The sequence below is a fragment of the Dufourea novaeangliae genome, unplaced genomic scaffold (genome assembly GCF_001272555.1).
Source record: "Dufourea novaeangliae isolate 0120121106 unplaced genomic scaffold, ASM127255v1 scaffold208, whole genome shotgun sequence".
NCBI classification, from domain to species: domain Eukaryota; kingdom Metazoa; phylum Arthropoda; class Insecta; order Hymenoptera; family Halictidae; genus Dufourea; species Dufourea novaeangliae.
In genome coordinates, this window is record NW_015374114.1 from 1,496,007 (window position 1) to 1,522,545 (window position 26,539).

Here is a 26,539-nt window from a genome sequence, read left to right on the forward strand (position 1 = left end):
ATTCTTGGTTGTTCACGCTGTTAAGCTGACACTTAATTGATAAAACGTTTAAGATACTTAAAGATTAAACGTTAATGAGGGAGCAGACGGAATCGTTTAGGCAGACAGCTCTTGTGAAACGTGCAGGTCGTTCGATTTAAGATACAGTAAATCCTTGATGAGTATTAAATATTTCATAAACTCACGGCTACACGCGGCTGAAACACATATCATTGGCTTCAGAATTCCAAGTTGTATCACTATGCTAGAGTTCATTTAAAAACTCAGCGTTAAATTTTTGGGCCCTTGATGCGATCATTGGCTTCAGAATTCCAAGTTGTATCACTATGCTAGAGTTCATTTAAAAACTCAGCGTTACATCTGAGAATCTCTCCTTGTCAATGCCAAAATGCCTACGAACACTCATCGAGGATTTACTGAAATGGCCTTTCATAATATCCGTACCCGTATTCCCATTTCTAGTCAGGTCAATCAAACAAGCACTGTTTTCCAAGTGGACTGTAATATCTGTAGTGGTTTCTCGGTAAGAAATCTGCATCGCGATTTACGAATCACTTTCGTCGATACCGCGCGCCATCGCGAACAATGCTATGTACACGGTGTCGCGTGCAAAGCGGCGTTCCCCCCGCGTGGAACGTGGCAGAACGTCCGTGCGATGAAAAATTGCCGTGAAAATTGCTTTGTTCCGTTGTTGTGAAATTATCGGTAGGTCTATGCATCTATAATCGCGACACGGAATTGCAAATGGAGAGCGGAACGTGCATACACTCTGGGAGCGCAACCGCTGCTGTTTACGACTTTCAGACGGACTTCTTCAGCGACGTTCCCCACTCCAGTCGGGAGAGGCACGGGGGCAGAAACGACGAGTCTCATAACGATAAAACCACAGTTTAACGCAGTCTCGCCACTTCCTTACCCTAAACGTGACCGACAAACTACAAGGAAATCGCCGTGAGTTGGCAAGCGGATAGGCGAGACCGGAGGGTTCCTTAGACCGCGAAAGAAACGTAAACGAGGAGAAGAAAGAGCAGTTTCCGGGGTGGAAAACATCATTCGCGCCTCGGAGGGACGCATTCCCGAGTAATGGATTGTTTGCGGAGGGGGACCCGGTAGTCGTTTCAATTAAAGACGGAACGGTTCTTTTTCGACGATCTTCACGGGAAAGATTGTGGGAACTAGTGGGATGAAACGAAGGGAACACGAAGAATTCTCGACCTAATTATTAACAGAGCAGAATGGTGTTTAAGAGTTTCTCCTAATGAGAATGAGAAAGCGGAATTGACGCAAGATGGGTGGCAACGGAGGGAAAGGTGGCGTTCAAAACAAATCGGGGGGTGACGGACGCGGGGAATGTTTCCTCGCGCGAAGACGTCGCCGCGGTGAAATTGCTGGTAGGATCGGATCGATTCCGCCGCAGCTGACAGCTTCGACATCGGGCCAAGGTATCTGTCTGGTGCATCTCGTCAATGTGTTGGTACGGGGCGCGATCCGCGCGAGCTATGAATATTGCATTCCGATACCTCGCCCGGTGGCGAGTGTCCACGCGAATACCTGGAAGCGGCGTTAATTAGCCGCCAGACGGAATTCGGAATACGCGGCATGCGCGCCCTTGCGTACTATAGCGTTCGATCTTCCAAGTGATCCCTAGGTCCACGATCTTTCTTGCTCCTCTTCGTTCCGGTCCATTAAAAAATATTTCCAGGCGACGGTGATCCTACTTATTCGGCGGGTTAATTGAATTCCAGAAGCATCCGTGCCAATTTTAATCGCGAGCAAGAACCCTGGGAAAGGGGCGGGAATCGGAAGCTAAGTACCGTCGACAGTTCGAAGAAATTAAACGACGGACCTGGATGAGCTACACGGCCCAGTGCCCAGGGTACTCCCGCTGGCTTAGTCTTCCTTTTTTCCAGGGGATGGAGGACGAACGGACGGGAAAGAAATCCGTCGGAAAGTCGCAATGAAGTTATTCCGGTAGACTGGCACGGGAAATCACGAGCAGCCTCGGTATTCGGGCCACGTAGGGCCAGCCACTCGCTGGCAAGGTTCTCTCGTTAAGCCCGTCGAATTTCTGTCGGATAGAAGAAACGAACGATTTTCCAATCTTGCGATGCGATGCATGCGTGCACCCCCACGTCTGGCGAAACATCTTTCGGTGGGTAATGCCTCCAACGTTCCCGGCGGAGTCTCGTCTTTCTGTTCAACCGCTTTCACCTCGCGAGTAGTGTGAGTCTATAATTGGCCGATCGTGGGACGGATCAAAGAGAAGTGGTTACGAAAGGAAGTACCGTGACCTGGATTCATTCTGAACCGAACGGGAAAGATAATCGATATTTTTCCTGAATTGGGAAGCAATTAATTCTATAAGTAGAACGAGTCGATATTGATCAGAGAAATGGACCTCGAGTGTACATATCTACAGTGATTCCAGTATTCCAAGACCGGAAGATTCTGTTACCATTATACGACACGACACCGGCCCAATAATTTCGTGTTTGTGAAACAGGGTGAGAAATTCGACTACAAGAAGGGTAAACAATTTTCAAAGCAGGTCGAGAACACGATACCACACGTTACACCTGTAATTCTCCGGCAACCAAACATGAAATATTCCCGGAAACTGGACCGTTTTGCAATTACGTCCACGACAAGACCGGCAATTGTACGGTCCCAGTAATTTCGGAATAACGCGGGGAACACCGGGGGCCATTGTATATATTATACCTAATTGATCCGAGGCATTAGATCGAGGCCGGGGCGACGAGTACGGTCCCGCAAATCGGTGACACTTGACGTGGTGATTTAATTAAACTGGGGCACGTGTAATTATGCGGGAGGAAGCCACTGCGCGTTCGATGCGTTACAAACACGCCGTAATTAAAGCGCGGAATTATTGAGGCATATTTCTCACCGGACCCGTACACACAACTGTTAGTTGAATTAATATGATCAACATACCGTGCGCCTGCGTTCCAATAACGCGATCGTCGGGCCTGAAATCTACGGTCGCGATAACGCCGACTTTCCCCCTCTACTTCGAAACCCGGAAAACCCTGAAATAGCTGGACTAATAAAATTCCTGCGAATCGAGTCGATTTGATCGCTCGTAATTTCGGAGTCTATCCAGCGCGGCTCGAAATAGGTCACACGGGCACGAGCGAATGCGTGCACCGAAACTATGCTATCGCTATACAAAATCGTCCATGAGACACAGTGTACACGGGAACAGTATCGACGAGAAGGCCGACGGTCGATTTTCTGAAGCAATCTTGTTCCATTGTTTCACCCTCGTGCGAAACAGTGACTTTAAATGTACACGATCAACACCCAACAATTTTGTCCACGTCTATTTAATACGATTTCATAATTTTATTTGTAGACTGCAAATCCTTATGGGAACTGAAAGGTTCTAAAGTAATTGACAAAATAGACATTTTTCTATTATCAAAAGTAAAGGATACATTAAATCCGATGGAAGTTTCGTCTCTTATTGTATTTTACGTAACTCTGTATACACTATAAGTACATAAAATCTCGTACCTATCACTTTAGTCGAAAACTTCTTCTTTCTTCTGTCAATACCTGATTTCTCCTCGAAGTAATATCAAGAGAAGAACTGCCGAAGGTTCGTCGGACCACGAATTTCGTCACGTGCGAAATCGATCCGCGCGGAAATGCCGGGAAACCGTGTGCAGGCCACCTAAGTGGAGCCACAGTGAAATCCGGGCCACTCTTCACCCTTTCTTCGGGCCGAAAAATAAACGAAGGAAAGTCGTCGCTGGGGACGGGAACCAACGGCAAATGGAGGGAAACCATCGAGCTTTTAGACGGAAACCCGAAAAACGTATCCGATTTCGGCTGGACGTGCAGCCCGTTGTCGCTTTTACGTTCAGTTTACTCTCGCGGCGAGTAAACATCCGGCGCGAGCGGACGAGTAAGTTTCTCGTCGTGTCAGCTCGACAGGAAGCGTTTCCGTCCGCCCCCCCTCGCTGACCGTATACCTCCTTTTCCACGAAGACGTAAGAAGCCCCCGAGAAAGGGCACCTGCTCGACGTCCTCGCAAGTTTTCGCGCCGGAAGCACACCAATTCTCCTTCCATTCTCCAAATATTACACGCCCAGGGTTTAAACGGATTTCGAAAGTATCTTACGGGTCATTTCACGCGAAATCGGACACTTTTTGGAGCACTATTTCGGATTTTGTTCAATTTTGGATTAAGCTGTGATTAAAGGACTCGAAGAATGTTTTTTTTTAAATCATTTAGAATCCTTCGATTACCGATCTTACAGAGTGTGCTGCTCTTTCGTTACCGTTCGTGCAGCGATAGTCTGATCTGAAAATTTGTGACCTGTACAAGTACCGCGTTCCATGCTCTTAAATTTCTCAATGTTCCCGTCTAGACCCATAAACGCTCGGTTATTATTTCCATTGTTCGCGCATCGACGTGTCGATCGTGCTTCGTGGATTTCTATAAACGAATAAGATCAGCTCATTTCTGCCATCGGAAATGAAATTTTAATTCTACGTTATGATCGTTATCTCGTGGCGTTCGACGCTTGTAAAAGAAAGATCCGCAACTTCTAATGAGAACTGGAGAGAACGAGGACTCGTGGCGCACGGGACAGAGTATTTTAAATTTCCTTTTAAAAGTTGCAGAACTCGGTTAGCGGGGCTGCTGTACAACGTTTTTCTCGAAACGAGGGTAGTGAGGAGGGAGGGTGGGGAACATATAACGGAGTATCGATCCGCATCGACACTCCCCGTAAAAATCGTTGTGGGTGCTCGTCCCTTCGCCGCAAATGAGAAAATAATCTCGTTTCGAGCTTCCACAGAGTTATCCGGGCCGCGGTTGAACTTCGTGGATCTTTTAGTGATATCGATTCGCCCGCAAAACACACGTGGTACGTGCACCCTTTTATCCCTTCGTCCGTTCCCCCTTCTCCTCACCCCTTCAGGATTTTGTCCTGTTCCTGTCGCTCGTCCGTACTAACGCGCACACGGTGTAATAAACCCAGTTCGTATAAATGAATAAGAAAAAGTTTTTCGCCGTCTACGAGCCGCGACAGGAACGGGAGGAAACTTTATGGAACGTAACGCGCCGATTCGACTGAATTCGAGCGGCACTCCGCATTTTTATGAGTGGATCCTTCTTCATTGGCCCGGAACGTACACCCTGAATTCATACTGATTCGTATTTCACCTCGCGGTCGACGCCTCCGGATCGCTCCGTCTCGAATTGCTCACCGGAGACAACGTCGATCGAACCAGATGGAAGATCGAGCGAACTCGCCAAACCCGGTAGTTCGGAATATTTTACGTAACGACGTAAATCAAGCATACAACGTACCCGTGAAAAGTTTCGATACACAGGAGAGCATACGGCTGTACGACGACGTTCAGAAATTTTTTACGAGCACCTTCCTTTAATTTCTAAACAGTAAAATCGCATTGAACTTTATGAAACCTTTTAACGCACTCAGTTTCAAGCAAACATTTCTGCGATATTTCCCAGAAATTTACACGCGAATGGTTAGCGACCGACGTCCAATACACAAGTTACACGAAGAAGGATGTCGGATGTCGATTCTATTAAGAATCAATACATTGAAACGTCTAGCAGTTTCTCCAATAGCAGATTCCTCGAGGCACCGTCTCTTCTCGTCCCGAAATCGCGAAGGAATGCAGCAGCTGCGGTACCAATTACGTGCTTCCTTGTGATCGCACTATTGTCACCGATCACGCCACCGTTTATATTACAACGCAGGCGCCTCCATTTACTTAACCGAGCACGTTCCACCAAAAGCAGCGTGTAAACGATTATGGTGGCGCAAGGTGTAACGTTATCGTAAATGGTCCAGGTGCTAATAGCGGGCCGATGTCCGCGGCAATAACCGCGACGATAAACAGGTCCGGTACCCTTACACAGACGGAACCAGTGGTATCGGTATCGAGAACGCTGTCTTCTTAACGGGACCAGTCACCTTATTGGCACTTTAATTAAAATAACGGCCAATCGTGGACGCGTTACAGCGTCGTAGACACTGATTTTTAATTGCACCATGTTGGAAGGGTGGAAAACACGGCGGAAAGGCAGATGGGGGTGAACGGTAGGGAGTAAAGGGCGGGAAGAAAATTGCGTTTTCCCGAGTATCGGATTATCAGAAAACGCTTTCAGTTGGAAGACGAGAAAAGTTTCGCCGGGAGCAACAAATGCGCGGCTGTGGAAAGGAATCCGACCACTACACGACACTCACGAGCGGAGCCGTAAAAGGATCGCGGGGCGCGGTTGCCGCAGCTATGAGACCGAACGTGTTCCGGACAATGTCGAGGCTTTTCTTTGTAGAATATATCCGCAATTGGAATTAAATATAGGAGACAGCGGTTGTCCCGTCCCTCTGGCTATTCGACATTGAGAATCTTAATTCGAATGTATCCAGAGAGTGACCCACAATATTTGTTCACGGAAGGTGGTCGCATTTATTTGACCAAATTGCTTACCAAACTGCGAATTTTACTTGAAAGTTGGGAAACATTCCTCGGAAGCGAATGGTGGAACTTAAGATAACGAGGATGCATAAATTGGAATTGCATACCTTGATTGTTGGTTCGAGAGTGTGTGAACGAATTGTGCGAGTCACTGTACAAACAGTCTGAACTGGATCATGGTAACAATTTCGGAGGTCTTCGATATTATTTGATTGTACCACTGATTATGACAAATAGCGTGTAGTTTGACAATTAACATTGTCCGTAGAGTGAATTAAATAGACACTTGTTGCCTCGATTAATGGTTGCACAAGGCGTAGAAGTATATTACGACAATGATAAATTTTATTAAGCTTGACACTTCAAAGCCAGATCCTCCAACGTCGGTTTGCTTGCCCTCCCCAAGTTTTCCTGATCTGTTTTTCATAAATAAACCTATGTCATGCAATAGTCTAATAACTTAACGGGGTCCACCGCGATTTTCACGTCTGCTTAGTCTCGTTTAACCTTTTTCAAGATCGCAGGCATTCCAACACCCTGTCATGAATACTTCAAGGATCAATGAGCCTTCAGACCATCCACCTTCTGCTCTACTTGAAACACATTTATGCTAACACGCGCGTCTCCGGGCGTGCATAGAGGAATCGGGTTGTTGAAATAAAAAATTTTATTCCATCCGTCCCGGTTCACAACTCCAGCGAGAAATTAATATGGCATTATCGCGACACGAGGGCCGGAAACGGTGCACGTTCGCCTGTAAATCGGCGGGCGTGCGCGGGTGAAATTAATTTCAGTCGCAGACACGATTTCTGGCCGGGCTGGTAGATTTAATTATTTCGGCTTACACGAGCCCGCTCGTCAAAATATTATTTTATTCGTCGCTGTGATATAAAAGCGTATCGCCCGGTCTGCCTTCTGTCCACGAATTAATTCGAACGCCGTCACCACCGCCGCGGCGGATCGGTTATTCGCAGTTTCAAGCCCGATTATTTCGATCCCGGGCAGTGCCCTCGATCGAAACGTCATTTCGATCGGTAAGAACGGTGAACTCGGGCACGGTGTGCGTCAGTTTTTCCCGATCGCTGGACGGGACGGGAATTTGCGCGTATATCAATTTTCCGAATTTCCGCGCTTGACCGGACCGATGAACAGTCCATTCGATGTTATTCGATTCGCTCGCGTATATTTCGAAATAACCCCGATTCCACCTGCCCTGCATCGATCCTTGTACCGAAAGGTGGACGGCGCACCTTCTATTCTAGAACGATAATTCCGCTGTCCTGCGAGGAGAGAGAATGACTGGGTACACGATGAACGAGTATACACCAGACAAAAGTCCGAGCGAGACCAGGTTTCCGTTTCACTCGGTGGAACATGGCGTCGCGTTCGAGGATCGTAATTTGTTCTTTTTTATTTTCACGACACTAGACGGTACCTATCGCGAAACCCGTACGAACGTGGCGTTTCGAAATGAGATTATGCGCGGAAATAATTCACGGCAAATGAAACGGTGTCCAAAGGTTCCCGTTGAACATTATACACCATCCGTACGTGCCGCCGAATAGGCCGTGGATGAAGCGCGTCATTTGGCCTATTGTAAAACACTCGAGTTTGTTAGCCGGCCCGGACGATGACGAATAACGCGCCGTGAATCAATGTAATTTTCCGCGAATAATAACGCCCGCAGCGGACCCAGGCGATCCTTGCGTGTCGATTCGACGTCCGTCACGGAACACGGAAAACCTTAATCCTTCTCTGTTTCCTGGGACAACATGGGGCCGAGAGATGCGTTTCTTCGGTGCTCGAGCCACCATTTCGTCGCCTGAGTCCTCAACTGTACTAACACCACTTTTAATGAAAATTTAGGTAATCATTCTACGTGCGTCAGTTTGATCCAAAGAATATAAATTCATACTATAAAGCTAATTCAACCTAGAAAACATCATATATTCTTTTAAGTTCTATCTCTGAAGCTTTAAAAGTCTTTTTTCTCTTAATGGTTGTATCTCTAAATTTATGTTGATAATAAGATAATAGCTATTCTGCAAATGATATTGTAGTGTGTTGATTATTTCACTAATTTCCAGCTTCTGTAACATTAAACTTCGTAAATCTTAAACTCAGTTTTCTCAGTTTACAAACTAGTGGAGATAGAACAATTAAGAACCAGAGCGACGATTTGTATTCTTTTAGAGAGCTTAACGCTTTGCGAAATATATTCGAGCGAAACTTGTTTCAAGACCGGCGAGAAGAATTCTCGTTTTGAAGAAAGCGAACGAGAACTTCGAGACGGTATACAGAAATGTACGACGGATTCATTGAGAGATGTTACCGAAAATAAATCAGGTGTGATTCAAGTTGATTTTCTATTCAGGGTATCATCTTTTCTTATTCCGTCTGCTCTAAATTCAACGGATTCTATTAAGAAAGAAACTCAAGGTTCATTAATCATCGGTCTGTCCGACACTTTCGACGTTCTCGTAAAACGTAAAGAATATCTATTCCTAAGATGCTCGCGATTTCGTCGAGAACACTTTCAGAGCGAAGGCGGATCCCTTCGTTTTATTCCGCGATTGAAAGAAGTCGACGCTTTCGCATCCTTTCTGAATGCCGGAACGGAGCATGCAAAACACGTCGACGGGAGACTTCCCGTTGATGACTGGAAACCTCTTTCTTTCCCTCGTTTTTTCCACGCCGTGCCGCCCCCTGGTTCTATCGCGAAGGGCTGCGCTACGAGGAAACCCGCACAGAATCCAATGGCTCGAGACCTGGGCGAAGTCGGAGGAGAATTCTCAAACTACCAGGAGTTCCGCGATTCGACTCGAATTTGTACCTGGTACTATGTTCTCCGGAACTGTGCTGCTACCCGAGAAACCCGCTTGATACCGTTATTGTACACGATTCAGCCAACTGTGGGAGGATAAGCGATCTGCGTCTCGAAATGTTTGTTACCAGTCCCTAATCACTAGCTATCAAAGGGAACGTTACCGTACTGGAAGGGAATCTATAGTCGAAATAATAATATTACGACCAATTGCCGTGACAACAATTTATGCAGCGTACGGAATGCAAAATTGGAAGTTTAATTAAATTGTCGGAATAGCCTTAAAACGATTGATTACGATGGAACGTACGTCATTTGTTAATGCGTTGCAATAATTAATAACCGCGTACGTGGAATAATCGTGAAATTAATCGAGCGTATTGCACGAATGAACTATAAAAATATTATGTAAACGCATGGTCTTCGTTAATTCTCGCAACAAATCGCAAAAAAAACATTCCGTACATCTTTGCCGCCCTCGACACGGGCGTATAACTTAAAGCTGTTAACCCAGTCTCAATTCTCTGAGCCCGTCCGATTGCCCCTTAAATTATTCAAATTGAAATTACCCAGGCATCAAGTATAACGCGAGCGGCGCAAACCGTCTGTTTAGCAGTTACACGAGGTATGCACGTCGAAGCGAGCGGAGCGGGGCCGAAGTCGCAGTAAAAAGTCCGCGCGCGCACTTTACACTTCGCTGGGGGAACGTTACACCTTCCATGCAATAACCAGCAACTGCGCACAATGTCTGTATTATGCACTCTAGCCGTGACATATGTACCGCGTAAAGGCTGATGCACCGTAGTACGCGAAGGAAACGCGATAAAAGTCTCGAGGCGGGAAATATCCGACGTTGCAGGGGCGCAAACACGCGCCCGCTCGCCTAATTGTGCTCACGCGGACGAGTAGAATTTTCGAAATCTCTTTTGGTCGGTGCTAGCTTTCACCACCCGTGAAAAGTTTATTTCTCGTTTAAACGCCTTACTGGCAAGTTCTCCCCCGCACGAGGCTTTTGAAATTACTCTTAACTACCGAATTAAAAAAAAGGGGCTGTTTACGGAACCGCGGGAAACGCTTGTGTTTTCCAGCCTCTTTGTACAGAATTTAACGACCGCCAGAATTTTTTCGTATTTTTTCGCGTGTTTCCGACATGGAAGTGTCTGGTACCGTGGCTGTTAAAATTTTGATTGAAACGGTACCGCGATATTGTACATACGCCGCCGTTTTTAAGTATTAGGACACCTGGTCCGTATAGGGAAAATGTGATGCTCCATGCAAATGATCGTAATACTTATGAACGGTAGGGTACATATGTTACTGGACGTTCCCAGAGGTCGCGGAGCGATCAGTGGTCCCACAGAACCGTCGACGTACGCTCCAATATTGCAGCAAGGTTATGCCGTTTTGTCTTATCTCCGTTCACGGCTGTTCGTGTCGCGAGGATGTCAAAACTCGGTGCCTGTGAAATTTCTTCTACCGCTGACAAATCGTCTGAATCCTGGACGTTCAGACACGGCTCGAACCCGAGGAGCCTAGCAATAAACGTCCGTGGAAATTTACTAGAACTCCGTGCCGTCTCGGTCTCCGTCCGCGAATTCTAGTCGCCGGCCCACGAGGAAACGCGCACCGCTTCGTAAGAATCGTGCGACTGGCTTCGGGCTACGGGCGGCTCCTCACCCCCCTGGATGAAATTTTAAGCCACGACGTCCGGGGAACCTTGTGGATTAAATCGAATTTCCAAGCCCCTTTGTCCCGTGTTCGGGCGGCGTGGCGGGACGACGATCGCGAGCAGGAATTCGCAAAGAGCAGGCGAAAACGTTCGAGCGTGTGGATGTTGTTTCGACTGGGGAACGTAATTTACCGCGTACGTTTCCGCGTTGAAATTTGGAACAGCTCGCGCGAATATACCTACTCGACCACCGCCTGGCCGGACGGCCGCCGGTGGAATTGCCGAGAGGGACGATTCGATTTTTCCCCTAGCGAGCTTCGAGACGCTGGAGGCTAGTTTCGAGCTCAAGGGTCACCGCGGTCCCGAGTATTGAAAACGTGGTTCAAGTAGAATGTGTCTAGGAAATTAAATTCACGTCGCTTTCTGTATGCACTTTGACAGTCGTATAAATTGCTCAACTAGCGTTACAGACTTGTGTTACGTTCCAAGTAGAATGAGTGGAGATTGGTCGGACATGATTGGACCAAACGTTTGTAAACGGGCAACTGTTGAACAGCCATATGCTGCTTTTAAAATAACCTTACCGAAGATGGATTCGAACAAAGGGGATAGCGAGGAATGCGAGAAGGACAGATAAGTCGGCAAGGTAAATAGGAGATCATGAGTGAAGCACGTGGTACCACAAGATAATATACCGACGAAATCCGTCTTTGTCTCTGACAAGCCGGTATGAACGAATGAACTACAGAGTAACATGGTCGAACGTACAAGACTAAATAGAAGAATAAGAAAAAACGAAGATTGACGAAGAGATCTTTGATGAAAGAGAACGATAGACAGGGGACATTAATTCAACCGAAATTGAAACGACAGAGCAAACTGATTGTCTTCTTTCCGCTTACAGACGACAGTCCCTGAAATGGTCTCAAACGAAAATAGCGCGGAGGGTATCGGGCGTCCAAGAGTGATCGCCGTCGTCCTATCGAAAGGGCACTCGTTTCCAGACACGTTTTGGCAATACCCGGCTGTGGAGGTCGTAGCCACTGGGACGAGTAGAAAGAAGACGACACGAGTGAGAGGGGTAACGGAAGAAGCGACGGACATATCTTTTATCTGGTCGCGAGTTACGACCGGTTGTTTGGCAGAGGCCATTGTACCGCTTCTATGGTCAAGACACGTAAAGGTTCTCACGGCAAAACCAGACTTCCCTGCATCCAACCGGGCTGCCTTTCCCCGTGATCTCTTCCGGGGAGACGAACGAGCCCTGGCGTCCAAGTAAATAAGATTTCGTGTCGTTCGCCTTTCCCTTCGTTCGGCCGGGAAAAAGTGCCCGATCGTCCGGCAACGATCGCCAAAGAAGAGTTCCACGGAGACCGAGGGCACCGATCGAAACTTTCTAGCAACTCGTTCCGATTCGGGCGTCGAAAGAATACGAGTGGTCGACGACTTTTGTGCGAACAGATTACGTCGAAGGTTCTATCGAGTCGGTCCACATGTAGGCTTGTTTGTTCCTAATTTCTGCACTACAACGCTCTTTCATTTTTAATTATAATAATGCAGCATTCGAATGGTTATCGTGATTTTGGCTGGTCAGATGTAATGTAAAACAGAACTGTATATATTTAACCGAATATAAAACAATACGCTACGATTCAGATTACAGATAATTATTTCAGAGATGTTACACGCTGTCGCTACGTATGACGTTGAAATCCACAATGCCTTCCTTGCTATTTTTCAACCACCCAGGCGATCGATCTCTCTCCCCGTACCCTTAAAACTAACCATAAACGCTATTCCTAAAAGAATGCAGGCATCATGCTGCCGCGCAACGTCACCGTGCAACGCCTGCAGACCATCAACGCTACGAGTGGCCCGGTCGTAAATTACTTAACCCCTAGACTAAAGTCTGCATGTTTAAAGACGTAGTCAGAGCTGTCTCACTCCTGCACTAATAATAATAAATTTCAGGACATACGTATCTAGTATAAATTTAAAATTCAACTTAGCTACCGTTACACCTAACCCGCAGAAAAATAGTAAACGGCTGTCAGTCACCGTCGCGCTAATGATTCCCGATGGCGGAACAACGTTACAGTTTACCGGGTGAAAATCTTCTCGCTATCGGTCACCATTACATTACGAAGCGGTGATTTTCCAGCGTGGAAACACAGGCCACCGGTCGAGTCGGTTTGGTACGCTAACGGCGTGTATACGGCTGGTCGCGCACCTGGACTTTATCGTGCTCGCGTGCGATCGTGAATCATAATGCGTCGCGGCGATTACACATTACGCGGCGAGGCCCCCTATCTGGCATTACCACACTCGTAACGCATTACTGTCCGAGTGGGTTCGTCAATATGCCAGCGAACTGGATTATGGCTGTATCCGTAGCCCGATGGTTTATCATTCGCGTGTGTCCCCAAGCTCGCTCGTTTCTCCGCCGACTACCCGGCTCGCGGAAATAAAACTGTCGACCTGGCCATGAGACAGTTTCGCTATGTGTACTCCGGTTTCATATCGATTCGGGCGTGTTTGCCTAGCACCGCGACACTCGAGTTGTTCCTCCTTGTCGCTTTGTTTCCCGTCCTCGAGAAGGCTCGTTTTCACGATGGATTCTTCGGAAGGTTCTCTTTCATTCCTCCTGAAACGCTTAGCATTCCGACGGTACTTCTATTCGAAGGAATAACCCGAGTGTCCTTCGGGGACTGGAAACGTCGAGGGAACGTCCTGGTTCGCGACACATCGACCCGCTGGTGGACAGAACCGATACGCAATCAGTGTCCGCGATCTCGACGGAGCCCGAACGGATCGCGACAGGATCCATCAAATTCCATTGCCGTTGAATACTCGTTCAGACAGCGGCCAATTATAATGGACCGCGGACGGAATTTAGTTCGCGGCACTCTTATTAGCTTACATTAGCGGGTCGGTGATAATAGTGACCGTGACAGAGGCAGTATAATATCGCGTTACAGCGACGCCTTGGAATATTAGCCGAACACGGTTATAATGTCTGACCGACGTATACAAGGTGTCCCAAAAAGATGGGACAATCCGCAACGTGCATATTCCTCATGCAAATACAAATCGAAAAGTCCTTTACCGTTTTGTAATCTGTAGCTCCATTTCCGAGATATTAGTAGTTAAACGAACTCCGATCAGCTCAGCGGTGGGCCACGTGTACGCGCAGCCATAGTCAAGAAGCAGAGACCAGTGACGTATCGTGCCCTTCTTCACTGTGTCTGCGTGCACGTGTGACCCACCGCTCAGCTGATTGGAGTTCGTTTAACTGCTAATACCACGAAAATGGAACTTCAAATTACAAAACAGTAAAGAACTTTTCGATTTGTACTTGCATGAGGAAGATGCACGTTGCCGATTGTCCCATCTATTTGGGACATCCTGTATATTTCAGCCGAGCGAATAACGTCGTCCATTGTCTACAGACATTTTTCTCGTCCCAGCTACCTACTACGTGGCGAAGCCCCCGCAGTTTGTCTTGCATGACCGAGGGAGCCGACATCGACGCGGAGTAAATCATGATTAATCGCCGTTTCATAGACGGCCGTGTAAGTCGTGAAAATTAATGTAACAGTGTAACTCGTGATTACGTATTACGCGTGTCACGTATCTAGGGCCTGTTACCGCTGTCGGATCGGCTCAATGTGGAACACGGCCGTACGCCCTGTCCTCTCTCGTGCTTTATCACGTGACTCTATGTATACATATATCGGTGATACGCCTCCGGGGAATAAGAAATTCCGTTTCCAATACGAGTAAGCTCGTTATGATAACGCTTCGCAGGGTATTACGCGACGGATGATTACGGGGACACGTGGTTCCTTTCACGCGGAATTAATTTATTTCCCGTTGCAGATACAATATCCGCAAGATCTCTACCCATGGAAAAACCTTGATTTACCTAGCGAAATGCTCGTTAAATTTGTGTCTAAAGGAAATGTTACACTTTTTACGGATTTCATTGGGAAAATAATAAGAGTGATATTGTAGCAGGTGGATTTATCCGGCGTAATTCCGCCAATAGAAGTATGTGGGTCACGAGGAAACGCTACCGAAGAGAGTTCCGTGATCGTGTAACCCACTCGTCACGCGGCTCGCAGTCACGGCGCTTTAAATTTTCCCCGTGAAGCCAGGCGGGCCGGTGCGGTCGGTTATTTTTCCTGTCTTCGTCAGGCGTGAACCTGTCGCGAAAGGTGAAACGGAGGACGGGGGCTTTGCTTTGTCCACTTAAAATGACGTCCGATTATAAACCCGCGGGGAAACGCCGGCAAACGCGCGGGTCCGCGTAAAAAGGTCGCGCAACTACGACGGAGGCGAAGAATAATTATCTCGCCGGGGGAAGCGAGACGGAAGAAGGTGCGCACCGGGTTCAAGAGTAATAAAGTGAAATGAAAATATTATTCCGTGCTCTCAGCCCGCCCCCGTTGTTACCCACCTTACATACGATGTTTTCCTCTCCTATTCCGACGGGTTCTCGATCTACGGAGCATTCCTGATTTTTAGCGAAGTTGTAATTTCACTTCCGTTGAAGACCGCGACCGTTTTACATTGCGAGAAAAACGCACGGTATAGGGTTGTGCACAAGTGAATAATTATTCTGATTCATAAACACCGAAGCAAAAGGGAAACTAACCAGAATATATGTACATCTAATACACAGTTGAAAGTAGAAGTGAAAACATAGAGACCATCAAAAAGAATGTCAAGTGGCTCGGGGTATAACAATATTTAATACAATAACCTTGTAGATTAACAGAAAGAAGTAAATGAATAAATCATGAAACACACAAGTGAAGTCAACAATCACAGACATACAATCTACATACTATTAATTAATAGCATTATGACACGCAACAATATAATTCTTACCATGGTACAAGTGAAAAACTAGTCAAAGGAAACTTGATGTTGAAAGTCAGAGTGCAATTTGCTACTATGTAAAACAATATATTCGTTCTTTCAGAACATCAAAGCAAATGTCTGGGGGGCATCGAGGCAAAAGCAAGGATTGTATTTTTATGATTGTACTTACAAGAAACAGGCAATTAAACGTTCTCTGAAATTGTTAAATGAATGTGTCGTGTGATCTCAACGTTTGGCTAATAAGATTTTTCTCCGTTATTTTCTATTTTGCTTTTGTCGAAAAGGACTACCTTTGAGGTGGAGATTTTTAAGACTGCTTTGGTCAACTCGTGTCATACCGTTTTTTCTTAAAGTGACAAGCTACATTTTCGTTCTTTTGCAAAACAATCGCAAATTAATTGTGATGCATAATTCGGCAGAATAGTCTCATTAGTTGGGGGCGGATTGAAAGGAAAATTGAATTCGCGAAAAAATGTTCGCGCCGGTACAGAATAATGGGGCGAAAAGGAAGTAGCGGTACTTGAAACTTGCGGAACGGATGTAGAATGAACTGCACCCTGGGGAACGGTCTCGCAGAACAAAATTAACACTTCGTTCTTTTAATTTTCACTTTTAATTCACCGTTTCTCGAGACACCGTCAAGAAAACAAGATATATACCTTCGAAAGACAATGCCACATGATTGTACCGTTCTCCTTCTTTGGATATGATGAAAAATTAACGGAGAACTGTAGACTGATTAAACTCGCAGTAGTTCAATTTTCTCAACCTTACAGTATTTGCATTTTTTTAAATTCGCGAACAGTTGCTAATTCATGCGAACCTTGCTTATGGGTTCCGAAACTATGAGCGTTTAAAGTGAATACTGTAAGTAGCAAGAAGGTAATAGCACGTTACGTATTAATGAATAAAACTGAATGAGAGTCGTAGTACGCCTAGTAGGATAATCTATTGTAACCATTAAAACAGACTTGCCCCCATCAATGAATTACTATAGTAGATACGTATTATATTATCCATTCTAGTGTAGTAAAAGTTACACGCATTGTCAATATTTAGCACCAACACACAAAAATTAAGCAGTGTTTGAATAATTTTTAAGAAATTTCTATTGTTTTTGTAATTAACGGTGTACTTACCAATATGTCCACTGACTTATCGACGGCAGCACGTATGAATCGAATTGTAGCGACAGCAGCGCCACTCTGGTAGATTTAACCGTCCTAAGGCCGACTGCTCTCGTTACCCGCGATCCACGATGCTCTTGAAGCGCAGTACCAACGCAGTTCCTTCTCGTGTAAGTAACACAAAATTAAATTTACATTTCCTGGAAAAACACGCGGTTCCATCACAAAACTATGGAAATTTCCACGGCCAGGTCACACGCGTTGTTAAACATTTATATTTTCTCGCACGCATGAAATATTCCCCGGGCTGGAAAAGTTTTGTTTCGGCGTCCTGTGGCTCGAGTTATTCTTCGTTTCATGACTCTGAACAATAGAAAGAATGAAAAACCCACGTTCGTTCGTTCTCGTTTGCGACGTTCTTGGTACAAACTCTTATACGTTCACTTAGAAACGGAATAACGGAATAAGAAAAACGGCGCGTTTGACAAACAACCGTGCCACTCGCGGCCATGTTGAATCCTGAGAAATGGCGCCAAAGTAACGCCATGATGGATTACACGAACCGTATTTGAACCGAACTTTCTTCATTTCTGTTGTTTTCTGCAAATCGAGTTAATCGCGAAATAGTCTGGCAATATAATCGATGAAAGTCTCGTAATTCTTATGTACGGCGGGTCTGTTTATGATGGTTCAGACTTGTTGGACTCTGCAGTCGAACCGTATATAGAGGAATTAAAAACAATGACATTGCTACTACAAAGTTTATACGATATATTTAATAGCCAGAACTGTTGCCCCTGCTATCGAAACACATTTTTCATACCTTATGATCAGACACTCCATATCGTCGAAAACGCTTAATGGCTGGCGATCTTGGCGAAATATCGGGTCGAGATCGCTCGGTGAAATATGTGACCGTTAAGTCGTAAAAACCAGATCAGAAGTGGCGAGAACCTTCCGCCGATCGGTTTCAAAGAGAGACAAGGGAAGGGGGGGGGGTTGTTAAATGACTAGATTTCGATTTACGACTCGAAAAATCCGTCCATCTTTCGGGAGCAGCGCGCAGAGTGCACGAAAAACTGTCACGAGCTCGATCTCGATACATACATATATGTATGTATACATATATACACGCAGGACAGTGAATTTTTTTACGGGTATTCCCAGCGGTAGCGTACGCTTCGTAATTAATTACAGCGGAGGTGGTGTTCTTTTATCGACTTCCGTTTCGCGAGTGGCTCGTAAAAATCCGTGAGAGTCCGTGCAGTCTACCTGTACTCTGCCCTCGCTACGTTTTCCATTCTCCGTCCTCCATTTTCCCTGTCCCGTTACCGCGTCGTTCTTCTCCGGCCGCTTTCAAATTCCGCGGCGAACTTTACCCCAGCACGGCTGCGATATACGTAAGAGGTAAATGAATAATTTCGAACGGCGGCGGTGCGGTCGGCCGTAAAGAAAAAATTAACGTGGAAAACTCATGCGCGCGCGCGAGCTCGCGTACGCGATAACTGAAAATAGCTTAACCGTGACGCGTGTCGTTGTCCCCGAACGGAAATTTTATTGCATGCAATCTTCGATTACTTTCGATCGGACCAATTAGATACCGTTCCGAGCCGTGTAATTTCGGTCCATTCGTCTGTCTTTATTTCGGCTCGCTGCTTTTCCATCGAACAATGGGAAACAGAGAGCGAGATAGAGAGTACGAGACAGAAAAGATCATCAATTGCTCGTTGCTGTTCTTATCCCGGCTCGGCTCGAATGGAACGCGATTTTTCGTTATTCTGAGTAACCCGCCGGCGTTATTGCCGTTTATAAATAATAGAAACGCTTTGCCCAGGGGAGTCGCTAAATTGCGAAACCTTCTGTCGTCTTTCAAACCGTTTGCTTTTCGTTTTGCTCCAGCTCGCTTCCACGCGATCGTTTACATCCGGCCTCGTTTCGATAATTTCGATTTTCTGTAATTAACATGCGCTCGAATCTTTCGTCGCTAAATTTTTCTTAGCTGCCCCGACTCGCGGTTATTAATCATTTTTTCGCGTCGCGGTAATGCACTTCCGACGCGAACTTTCTCATCCCTTCGTCTGCTTTAAAGTGTCTCCTATAAAAGACGGTGTCGTATATCTCTTTTATACCTAATGTCCGGTGCAATGTTTCTGCTTTCAGGATCCGACATCAAAGTACCGGTCGCCATACTGAATTGTCTCTACGCGCGTCAATTGTGCTTCGAGGATCCATCTTGCAGTGCGATTCTAGAAATTATACCGAGGGTTTGCGGTCCGGAAATAGGTGAGTAATGAAACCATATACTTCAAGCTCTTTATTTATGTGGTAGCAAACACTTTGCACGTCAACGAGAGAGATATTCTGGACTTTACTATTCTTCGTTACTTATTATGTCTTACCTGCCTTTATCGTTCGACGCCATTTTGACTAACCGGAAGATCAGAAAGTTACCAATGAATTTAAACGACATTTCACCGTTTCTGAATCTATGGCGGATCACTTATTGGTATAATTAACTGTCTTCGCTATCTAAAGTATTAAACTCTATCTAAATTTCTCAAGATCACCAATATCGCGAATACACGTTTATCGCTCTGTACAAGAGCCCTGAAAATCGCACACGTTCGAATTCCAACAGTTTCGTTCGCGATGGACACTAGTTTCCCTGGGGCTCGGTTCCAGCTAAAAATTCGCCGCGGTGCCGGTTCTAGTGTTTTTCTTGTTTTAAATAATTGCTCTCGAGGGTACGATCGGTTCGGGGCTCGTGGAGTCGGAGAAGAGCGAAGAAACGGGGCCGACCAGAGACACGGTCGACGACCTCGTTCTTTTCGCACTTCTTCCTCGCCTTCTTCTCGGCCAGACGCGTTTCTCATCCCCTTGGAACCTTTTTTTCCCTTCTCTTCATTGCATCCGTGTTGTTCGACTACCGTGGCGCAAGTTGCAAGTGTAATAATGCGACGATTCTTTCTTTCTGTTTCTGCTCAATAAACATCGTCGCATGGATTCACGAATATTCCTAGTTCCTTTATCGAATGTTTGTTTGACTGATATTCACTTAAATGCAATTACAAAGATTGATTTCAGTTCCTTGAAATGAACCTTTTTAGGATTAGTTTTACGGGCAGCGTACCTCGTGTCGTATCGATATATTATTACTATTACTTCTCAGGTAGTATTCATTATCGATAATGCAATCTAGCCCCATCAGGATGACGGATATCGTTCAAAATATTTTCATTCGTTGAATTCTCACAGATTCCAGTGGTTATTTTATTATGGTACCTACAGAGGACCGAGTATCTTGACGTAGCCGTCTACTGTATCGAAAACCGATACGGTATCGAGAATCAATGTAATCTGTAGCAAATCTCGGTCGAGTTTTAAGTAATCCAATACTGATATTCCGAATACGTACTCTCGGAGCGCTGTTTTGGGTACATTCGCGGTGGGCCCCGTTTCGTCGTGAAATAGCGTGACCCCAGCGACGTTCGCTACGAATCTCCGACAAAGTAATTACATCCAGCGGCGACTGGATTGAATTTCAAACTTTCTGAATTTTATATCGCACCCCCCCCCCTCCCGCCAATCAACTGCTCCCTTATTCAGCGCGCTTTTTTTCAAGCTCGCTACACACTTTACGCGCGTCCCGTTCCCCCTTGGTTCGTAATTTAAATAATTGGGTTAGCCGTGGTGGTTCACGCGCGAGAGGGAATTAAGCTTCAATTAAATTGAATTAAAATCCCGGTATAAACGTGGCTGTGACGCAGCCGGCGAATTAAACTAAACAAAAGGACGGGTCTCCGTGTAATAATGGATTTAGTCGCCTTCGACCCCCTGCCCTACGACGGAACCAGAATCTGCGAAAAGACCGTTAAAACGTGCCCCTTCGTGCGCGTCTCACTCGGTAATGGGATTAATTCGTATTTAATTTACCGAGTAAACGAAGCTGCCGGCTTGATATTGCGGTAGCCACACACACACGGGGGGGGGGGCGAATGCAAACAAGAAGACGCCTCGCGGAACAACTTAATTATCATAGGATACTCGTTTCGTTGATCACGCTCAAGGAAAAAAATAGAGCATGTGTTTTTTTAGAACAAAAAGGGTTATATTTCGTGCAGGAATTTATCTAGACCGTATTTGGCTACCGGTGTCAGAAACTTGAAGAGGTGATTGTATTGAGGTAAATTGGTCAGCTTGGAGGATATATCTGCTGTAACTTCGCGATTTTGTCGAAATTTCGTATTACGAGCCGTTCTTCTGCAATTCGTTTCGTTACATGCGAGGATATTATTACAGGTAAAAAGGAACGAGAAACTCGCCGGAAAAATCGGTTGCGCGAGCACGCGGCGATCGTTTTCGATGGGGAACGGTTTATTTTCCGGATCGTTGCTTCGGCGAATTAATTAGCGCGTTTTCCAGCGGTTCAAAGTAAACACTGGAAAAGTACAGTTGGTTGGAAACGTTTTCGGCTTGAAATTACCAATTCTGGATTCAGCTGACGCGCCTGTCTCGGAAAAGTGCCGAAATTTCCCGAACACAGCTTTGAATTAAAAGACGATATTTTTACTGTGAAACCCTCGACTTCCCTCTCGTTCGAGGTCGAGTTTGCTTTGGTCTCTTCGAATATAACGCTTTTACATAGGCAGTTAAAACGTTCAGGACCTCTAACGCAAACTGAGACAATGTACATTGCATCGAACTGAACTTGTTTCACGGAGAACAGTGGCAAACGTGAACGATTATTATTATTCGTTGTTTAACGCGGTATCGTTCAATTTAAATTACGTTCCGGTTAATGAATTCGCCATAATTTTCACTTGGTCGTTACCAAACACGATGTAATAGAGCGAGAATTAAGTGTTCAACGTCAGCGATTCGATCATGCCCCGAGGATCGTTAGCCGATTATAAATTTAGTATTCACCGGTGCCGGTAATAGGTCACCCCCTTTTGCTATCAGATTATCACGTTACAGGCCGCGATAGCAACAGTTACAGAGGGAAGGAGAGGGAGGGAGGTAGTGCAGTTCGTAATAACAGGGTTACGGGAGAAATTTCTGCTTCGTCGGTTCGCCGGCGAACCGGAGGGAATCTACGGGAGGATCGTGCCCACGTAATTTCGAGATTTAAACGTGGAAAGATTCTGCGGATAAGAACAGGGCCGGGAGGCGTATCGACTGCGGAGGGGACCGTGTCCGTGGAGGCCACGCGTAAATTCTTCAACCTGAGAATTCGGGCGGTCCGATAATTTTCTGAATACCCGTGGGAAATTCTTGTGAAAGGAATCCAACTGACTTCCTCTTCTTTTTCTTTTTTACGCCAACCCTCTACCCCTTGGTGCATGCTTGTTTCGCGACTTTCACGGACGTTCGATCGTCCCGTCCTCTTCTTTCGTCCCTCGATCTATGCCTGACAAAAAGATTCATTCGTGGCTAATCGTAATATGTATTGCTGTATCGCAGAGGCAAAGCCTGTTTCCATGAAGCTGTTCGGATTGGCGTCTAGCTAATTTTTCCGTCGGCCATTGGGCCCCTCCCCGATCCCAGTAATTATTGTAAATTGCGCTAAAATTACGAGTCCCAGACGGAATATTCCAACGTTTACATTACTACCGCGTTTGTTCGTCGGATTCACCGATGGACATTCAACGAGCTCATAATCATCGGTCCATAAACAGGCCGCCCGGCCGGAACACGAATCGGGGATATCGATCTGCTAGGCTTCCGGCTCCGCCAGTACGCGTGAGCCGATATTTCGGCCAGTAGAAACGCGTGTACAGTTAGGTCAACTGGAAGTTATCGATACACTCCACGCATTTCCGACTGTAACCGCGTGTTGTCTCGTGGAATAAAAAATTTGTCCACAGAAATTACGGGCGTACGCGAAACGCGTTGCGAAAACCGAATACGACAATTCTTTGGATATGAGCTTTAGGGGTTGTGGTGATAAGGGAAACGATACGAAAGCTAGCGATAGAAGCAGTTTTCCAGATCGTTAACATCCCCCCGGCGAAAAACCGCGGGAGGTGTCGTAATCTTATCCGCAGCCCTTATTTCGCTCGGTACTACCCCATAGGATGAATATTGTCAACCATAGCGTACCTCCATTTCGTCCGAGGCTTATCGATGGAGATGACGGCGGAAGGGGGTAGTGGAAAATCTTACGAGATAGCACGTTCTTATTCTCGTAAAGTCCTCCTTCTGTGTTTATCTTACACTTAACGCTAATCCGTCCTTGATAATCTGAACTCGTCGATCGAATATTCGTTCGATATTTTGCTTGCATAATTTTCGCGATAACAATCGTTTGATCGCCCTCTCTCGTACGAATTGTTTGTTTATACGGTCCCTTTGTAGACAGTTTCAATACCCCCTCCCTCGCCCCGAGTTGTTTTAATTCGATGGGCCTTTACGTACCAGTTGATTACCAAACGCTTTCATTTCTCCACCGGAAAATAATAACGATTCGTTACCCAGCGTGTCCGATGCGTCGCTTTGAAATAATAATTCCGTGCCCGTTGGAAAGCTCGAATTCGATATTTCCGTTTACACGGCACGCGCAACGAAATCACTGTCCCGTCAATATTGTGTCGTTCCATTTCGGTTTCGCTAATCCGCTTAACACGAGACACTACCGGTCTCGTTGCTCCTATTTCGAAAATGAAGGGGTGATCCAATTATTGTCGCGTTTCGAAACAGATATCACCCCCGCTGTTAAATATAATCACGCCGAAATCAGTGCCCGCTTTAACGTCTCTCCGATACGTTCGTTCTAATCGGACCAAACTCCATCCAAATAAAATCACGCGATTCGTCACGGATTAATGGGCGATACGAAAAATCTCTTCTGGCGTGGGACAATGAGAACTGGCAAAATCAGCCTCGGTGTTGCGTGTTATCGTGCTCGAAAAGGTCGGTGACAAACCGTTCTCCAATGGTGGGAGTACGCGTTCAGACATTCGAACCGATGCGAAGGATTCAGTTTCCATTTTCCACCGTTCGAAGTGAAATTTCGCGAGCGTGCCTTTGGAGTTTCCCGAGGGTTGTGCGCTTGACAGCCGCTGCCCGAGCGCACTGGTTAGTTTGGAGAGAATCGGCGGATGCGTGGCGGGCGGTGGGTGGCGAATAGGTTTAGGATTTCGGTGGCGTCTGTTCGTGTGTGTGTGTTTCTGTGAACACTACCAAAGCTTCGAAGGTTGTAGGTGTACGGGAACCATGCTCGTTCCGTCTACACGACTCTTTTCGAATCGTCTGCTGTCGGTCGGATACACGAGGGAAACTCTTGGGGTGGGGTTAGGTCGCTTCTGGGGTGGATGAAAGGAGCGGGGACGGACGAGAAGGCGCTCCAAGTATGCAGGTATCCGAAGTAATAACGTGTCGGCCGGAGGATATGGGGTACGGGAAGACTCTCTTATTAAAAGGCTTCGGTGGCACTTTGGGGTCGGGACTACTTATACCCATAAATAACGAGCGCCATCCCTCCCCCCATCCTCCGACTGGCGTCGACTCGGGACGCAGAGTACCTTGGTGGGGGACGTCTGGAACGATCTAGACGTCGAGGATTCCACTGTTTCTTTTCTGAAACTTCGGAAAATTAATTAGTATCTCGCAGACTCGTAATTTAGCGCTCGTAATGAGTGTAATCGGCACCGATCCAGACTGGTTTCTCGCTAAAATCGGAAACGCGTAAGTTCCATTTGAAATCCGGTATCAGCCGGATTGAAAATTAATTCGCCGGTATCGAACGGTTCCATTTTCGGCAATGACGTGCAACGGCTTTCGACCAAGTATACCAGAAATTACCTGTCGGCCCCGCGATAATGGAAGGGAAGACTCGATTTACTTTAAAATTCAAATGTCAAACCGCCGACGGTAAAGGACCCTTGTCCTGCGAGGCTGCTGAATCATACGTCAGAACAATGAATAACGCGGAAGGGAATATTAACCGTTTGGTGGGAGAGCGGGGATATTCGAATTCGCTTTGGAGTCGCGATCGTTTGAAATCTGCAAGGCAGAAGAGGCCCTGAACGTTTATTTGGATTTATGAATCTCCCTCGACTTCTCCTACCCTCTTTCTTTCACCTCTGTCGAAGACGGGTCACGGGTCCTCGTGTACCTACCCGTTCTCCCCTTCTGCGTCCGTCTTTCGCTCTCTTTTCCATTCTCCGGTTCGTCGAGCCACGGCAAAACTCACCGTTTAAAGGGATAGCCGGCGACGTTCAAATTAATTCTGATTTATCGCTGTATAGTAATCCCGATGCTTTCCGGGCTTATCTGTAGCAGCGCGAAAGGTATACACGACCCCGGCCATTACGATCGATTTACTGGCTGCTACTTGACCACAGTCAGCGCACCAATGATTTCCTTCGACCGCGTTTCAATTACGACTTTCAGCTTTGGTTTGCCTTCGATCTTTTTCCTCGAACCTGTCAACGGTACAGCTATTAAGCCAATCCTTTCTACGTCTCTATTTCTCTTTCACCGTTGTCTTCTTTTTATTGCTGTCGAACGACGAAAAGAAGAACAGGTGATCAATTTGTGTATCGCAAGGTGTTTTATTTTCAGAAATTTACACGATGTTGTTTCAGTCGTCGTTTCACTTAATACCAACACGTCTCGCGCGTCACCGCTTCCACCGAGGTATGATTGCGCGGACAAATCGGCAAGTCCAAATGATTGTCATAATTAACGGGAAACGCCAGATCGCCGGGTTATTTATGCTTCCAGTAAATACCGCGCACAAATCGTGGCACGCGCGACTGCCCCGGCCGAGGTTTATGTTTCCTGTCCCATATTCGACAGTCTGGTTAAAGGTTAAACCGAGCCCGCCCCGGGATTCCCCGTGTGTCATTTGAAATAACGCTTTCATTTGGTCAACAGTTGGCCGAGCGGATGATTGATCGTTTGAGTAGCCGGCCAAAATCATCGATTATACCGTGAAGGGTATAAACGAATTTACTCGATGTAACTGCGTGCCAAATTTATCCGTCATGGGTAAAATAATCCTTTGAAAGTTAGAGCTCGTTTCGACTCGGTTCCCTCTGTTTTCAATTCACCGAATCCATTCGGCGGCCTTTTAATTGTACCTAGTCAAATATAAAACTGTTACGCACTAGACTACTTTCCCATCTTGCCCGTTCGATACAGCCGATCGTTTGGAATCGCGACGCTGAACAAATTTATCGACAGTCGGTGAATTATTGGAGAGATTATTCGAGATGTTCGACCGGAAGCCTGTTAAGTAATGTCAATCAGAATGTATACATATTTCGAGGTAAAAGGAAGCCGAGGATTAGAGAGCGATCTATCTAATGCTATAAATACGAGCTTACCAAGGGAGGAATGGGAGGGTTGGGAATAGCACGAATTCAATTTTATCTCGTGGACATGGTTACCATTAGCGTGCAAATTGAAAAACAACGTTATGGCGGGAACGACGAGTCGATCTTAGAAGATTTCTGTCCACCGTGTTCACGTACCAAAACGAAGCTAAACGATCGGAACGTCGATTCCAGGTTCTTTCGCCAAAGAATTTCTTTGATTACCAGC

General features: G+C 46.2%; 1 protein-coding gene across 1 annotated transcript in view; it reads left to right on the forward strand.

Annotated features, from left to right (window-relative positions):
* LOC107190895 overlaps window positions 1–26,539 on the forward strand; it is a 253,254-nt gene that overhangs the window by 76,764 nt on the left and 149,951 nt on the right. Inside the window, exon 2 of the mRNA XM_015579782.1 lies at window positions 19,151–19,273. Within this exon, the coding sequence (XP_015435268.1) occupies window positions 19,151–19,273 (123 nt within the window). The remainder of the gene's footprint in view (window positions 1–19,150; window positions 19,274–26,539) is intronic.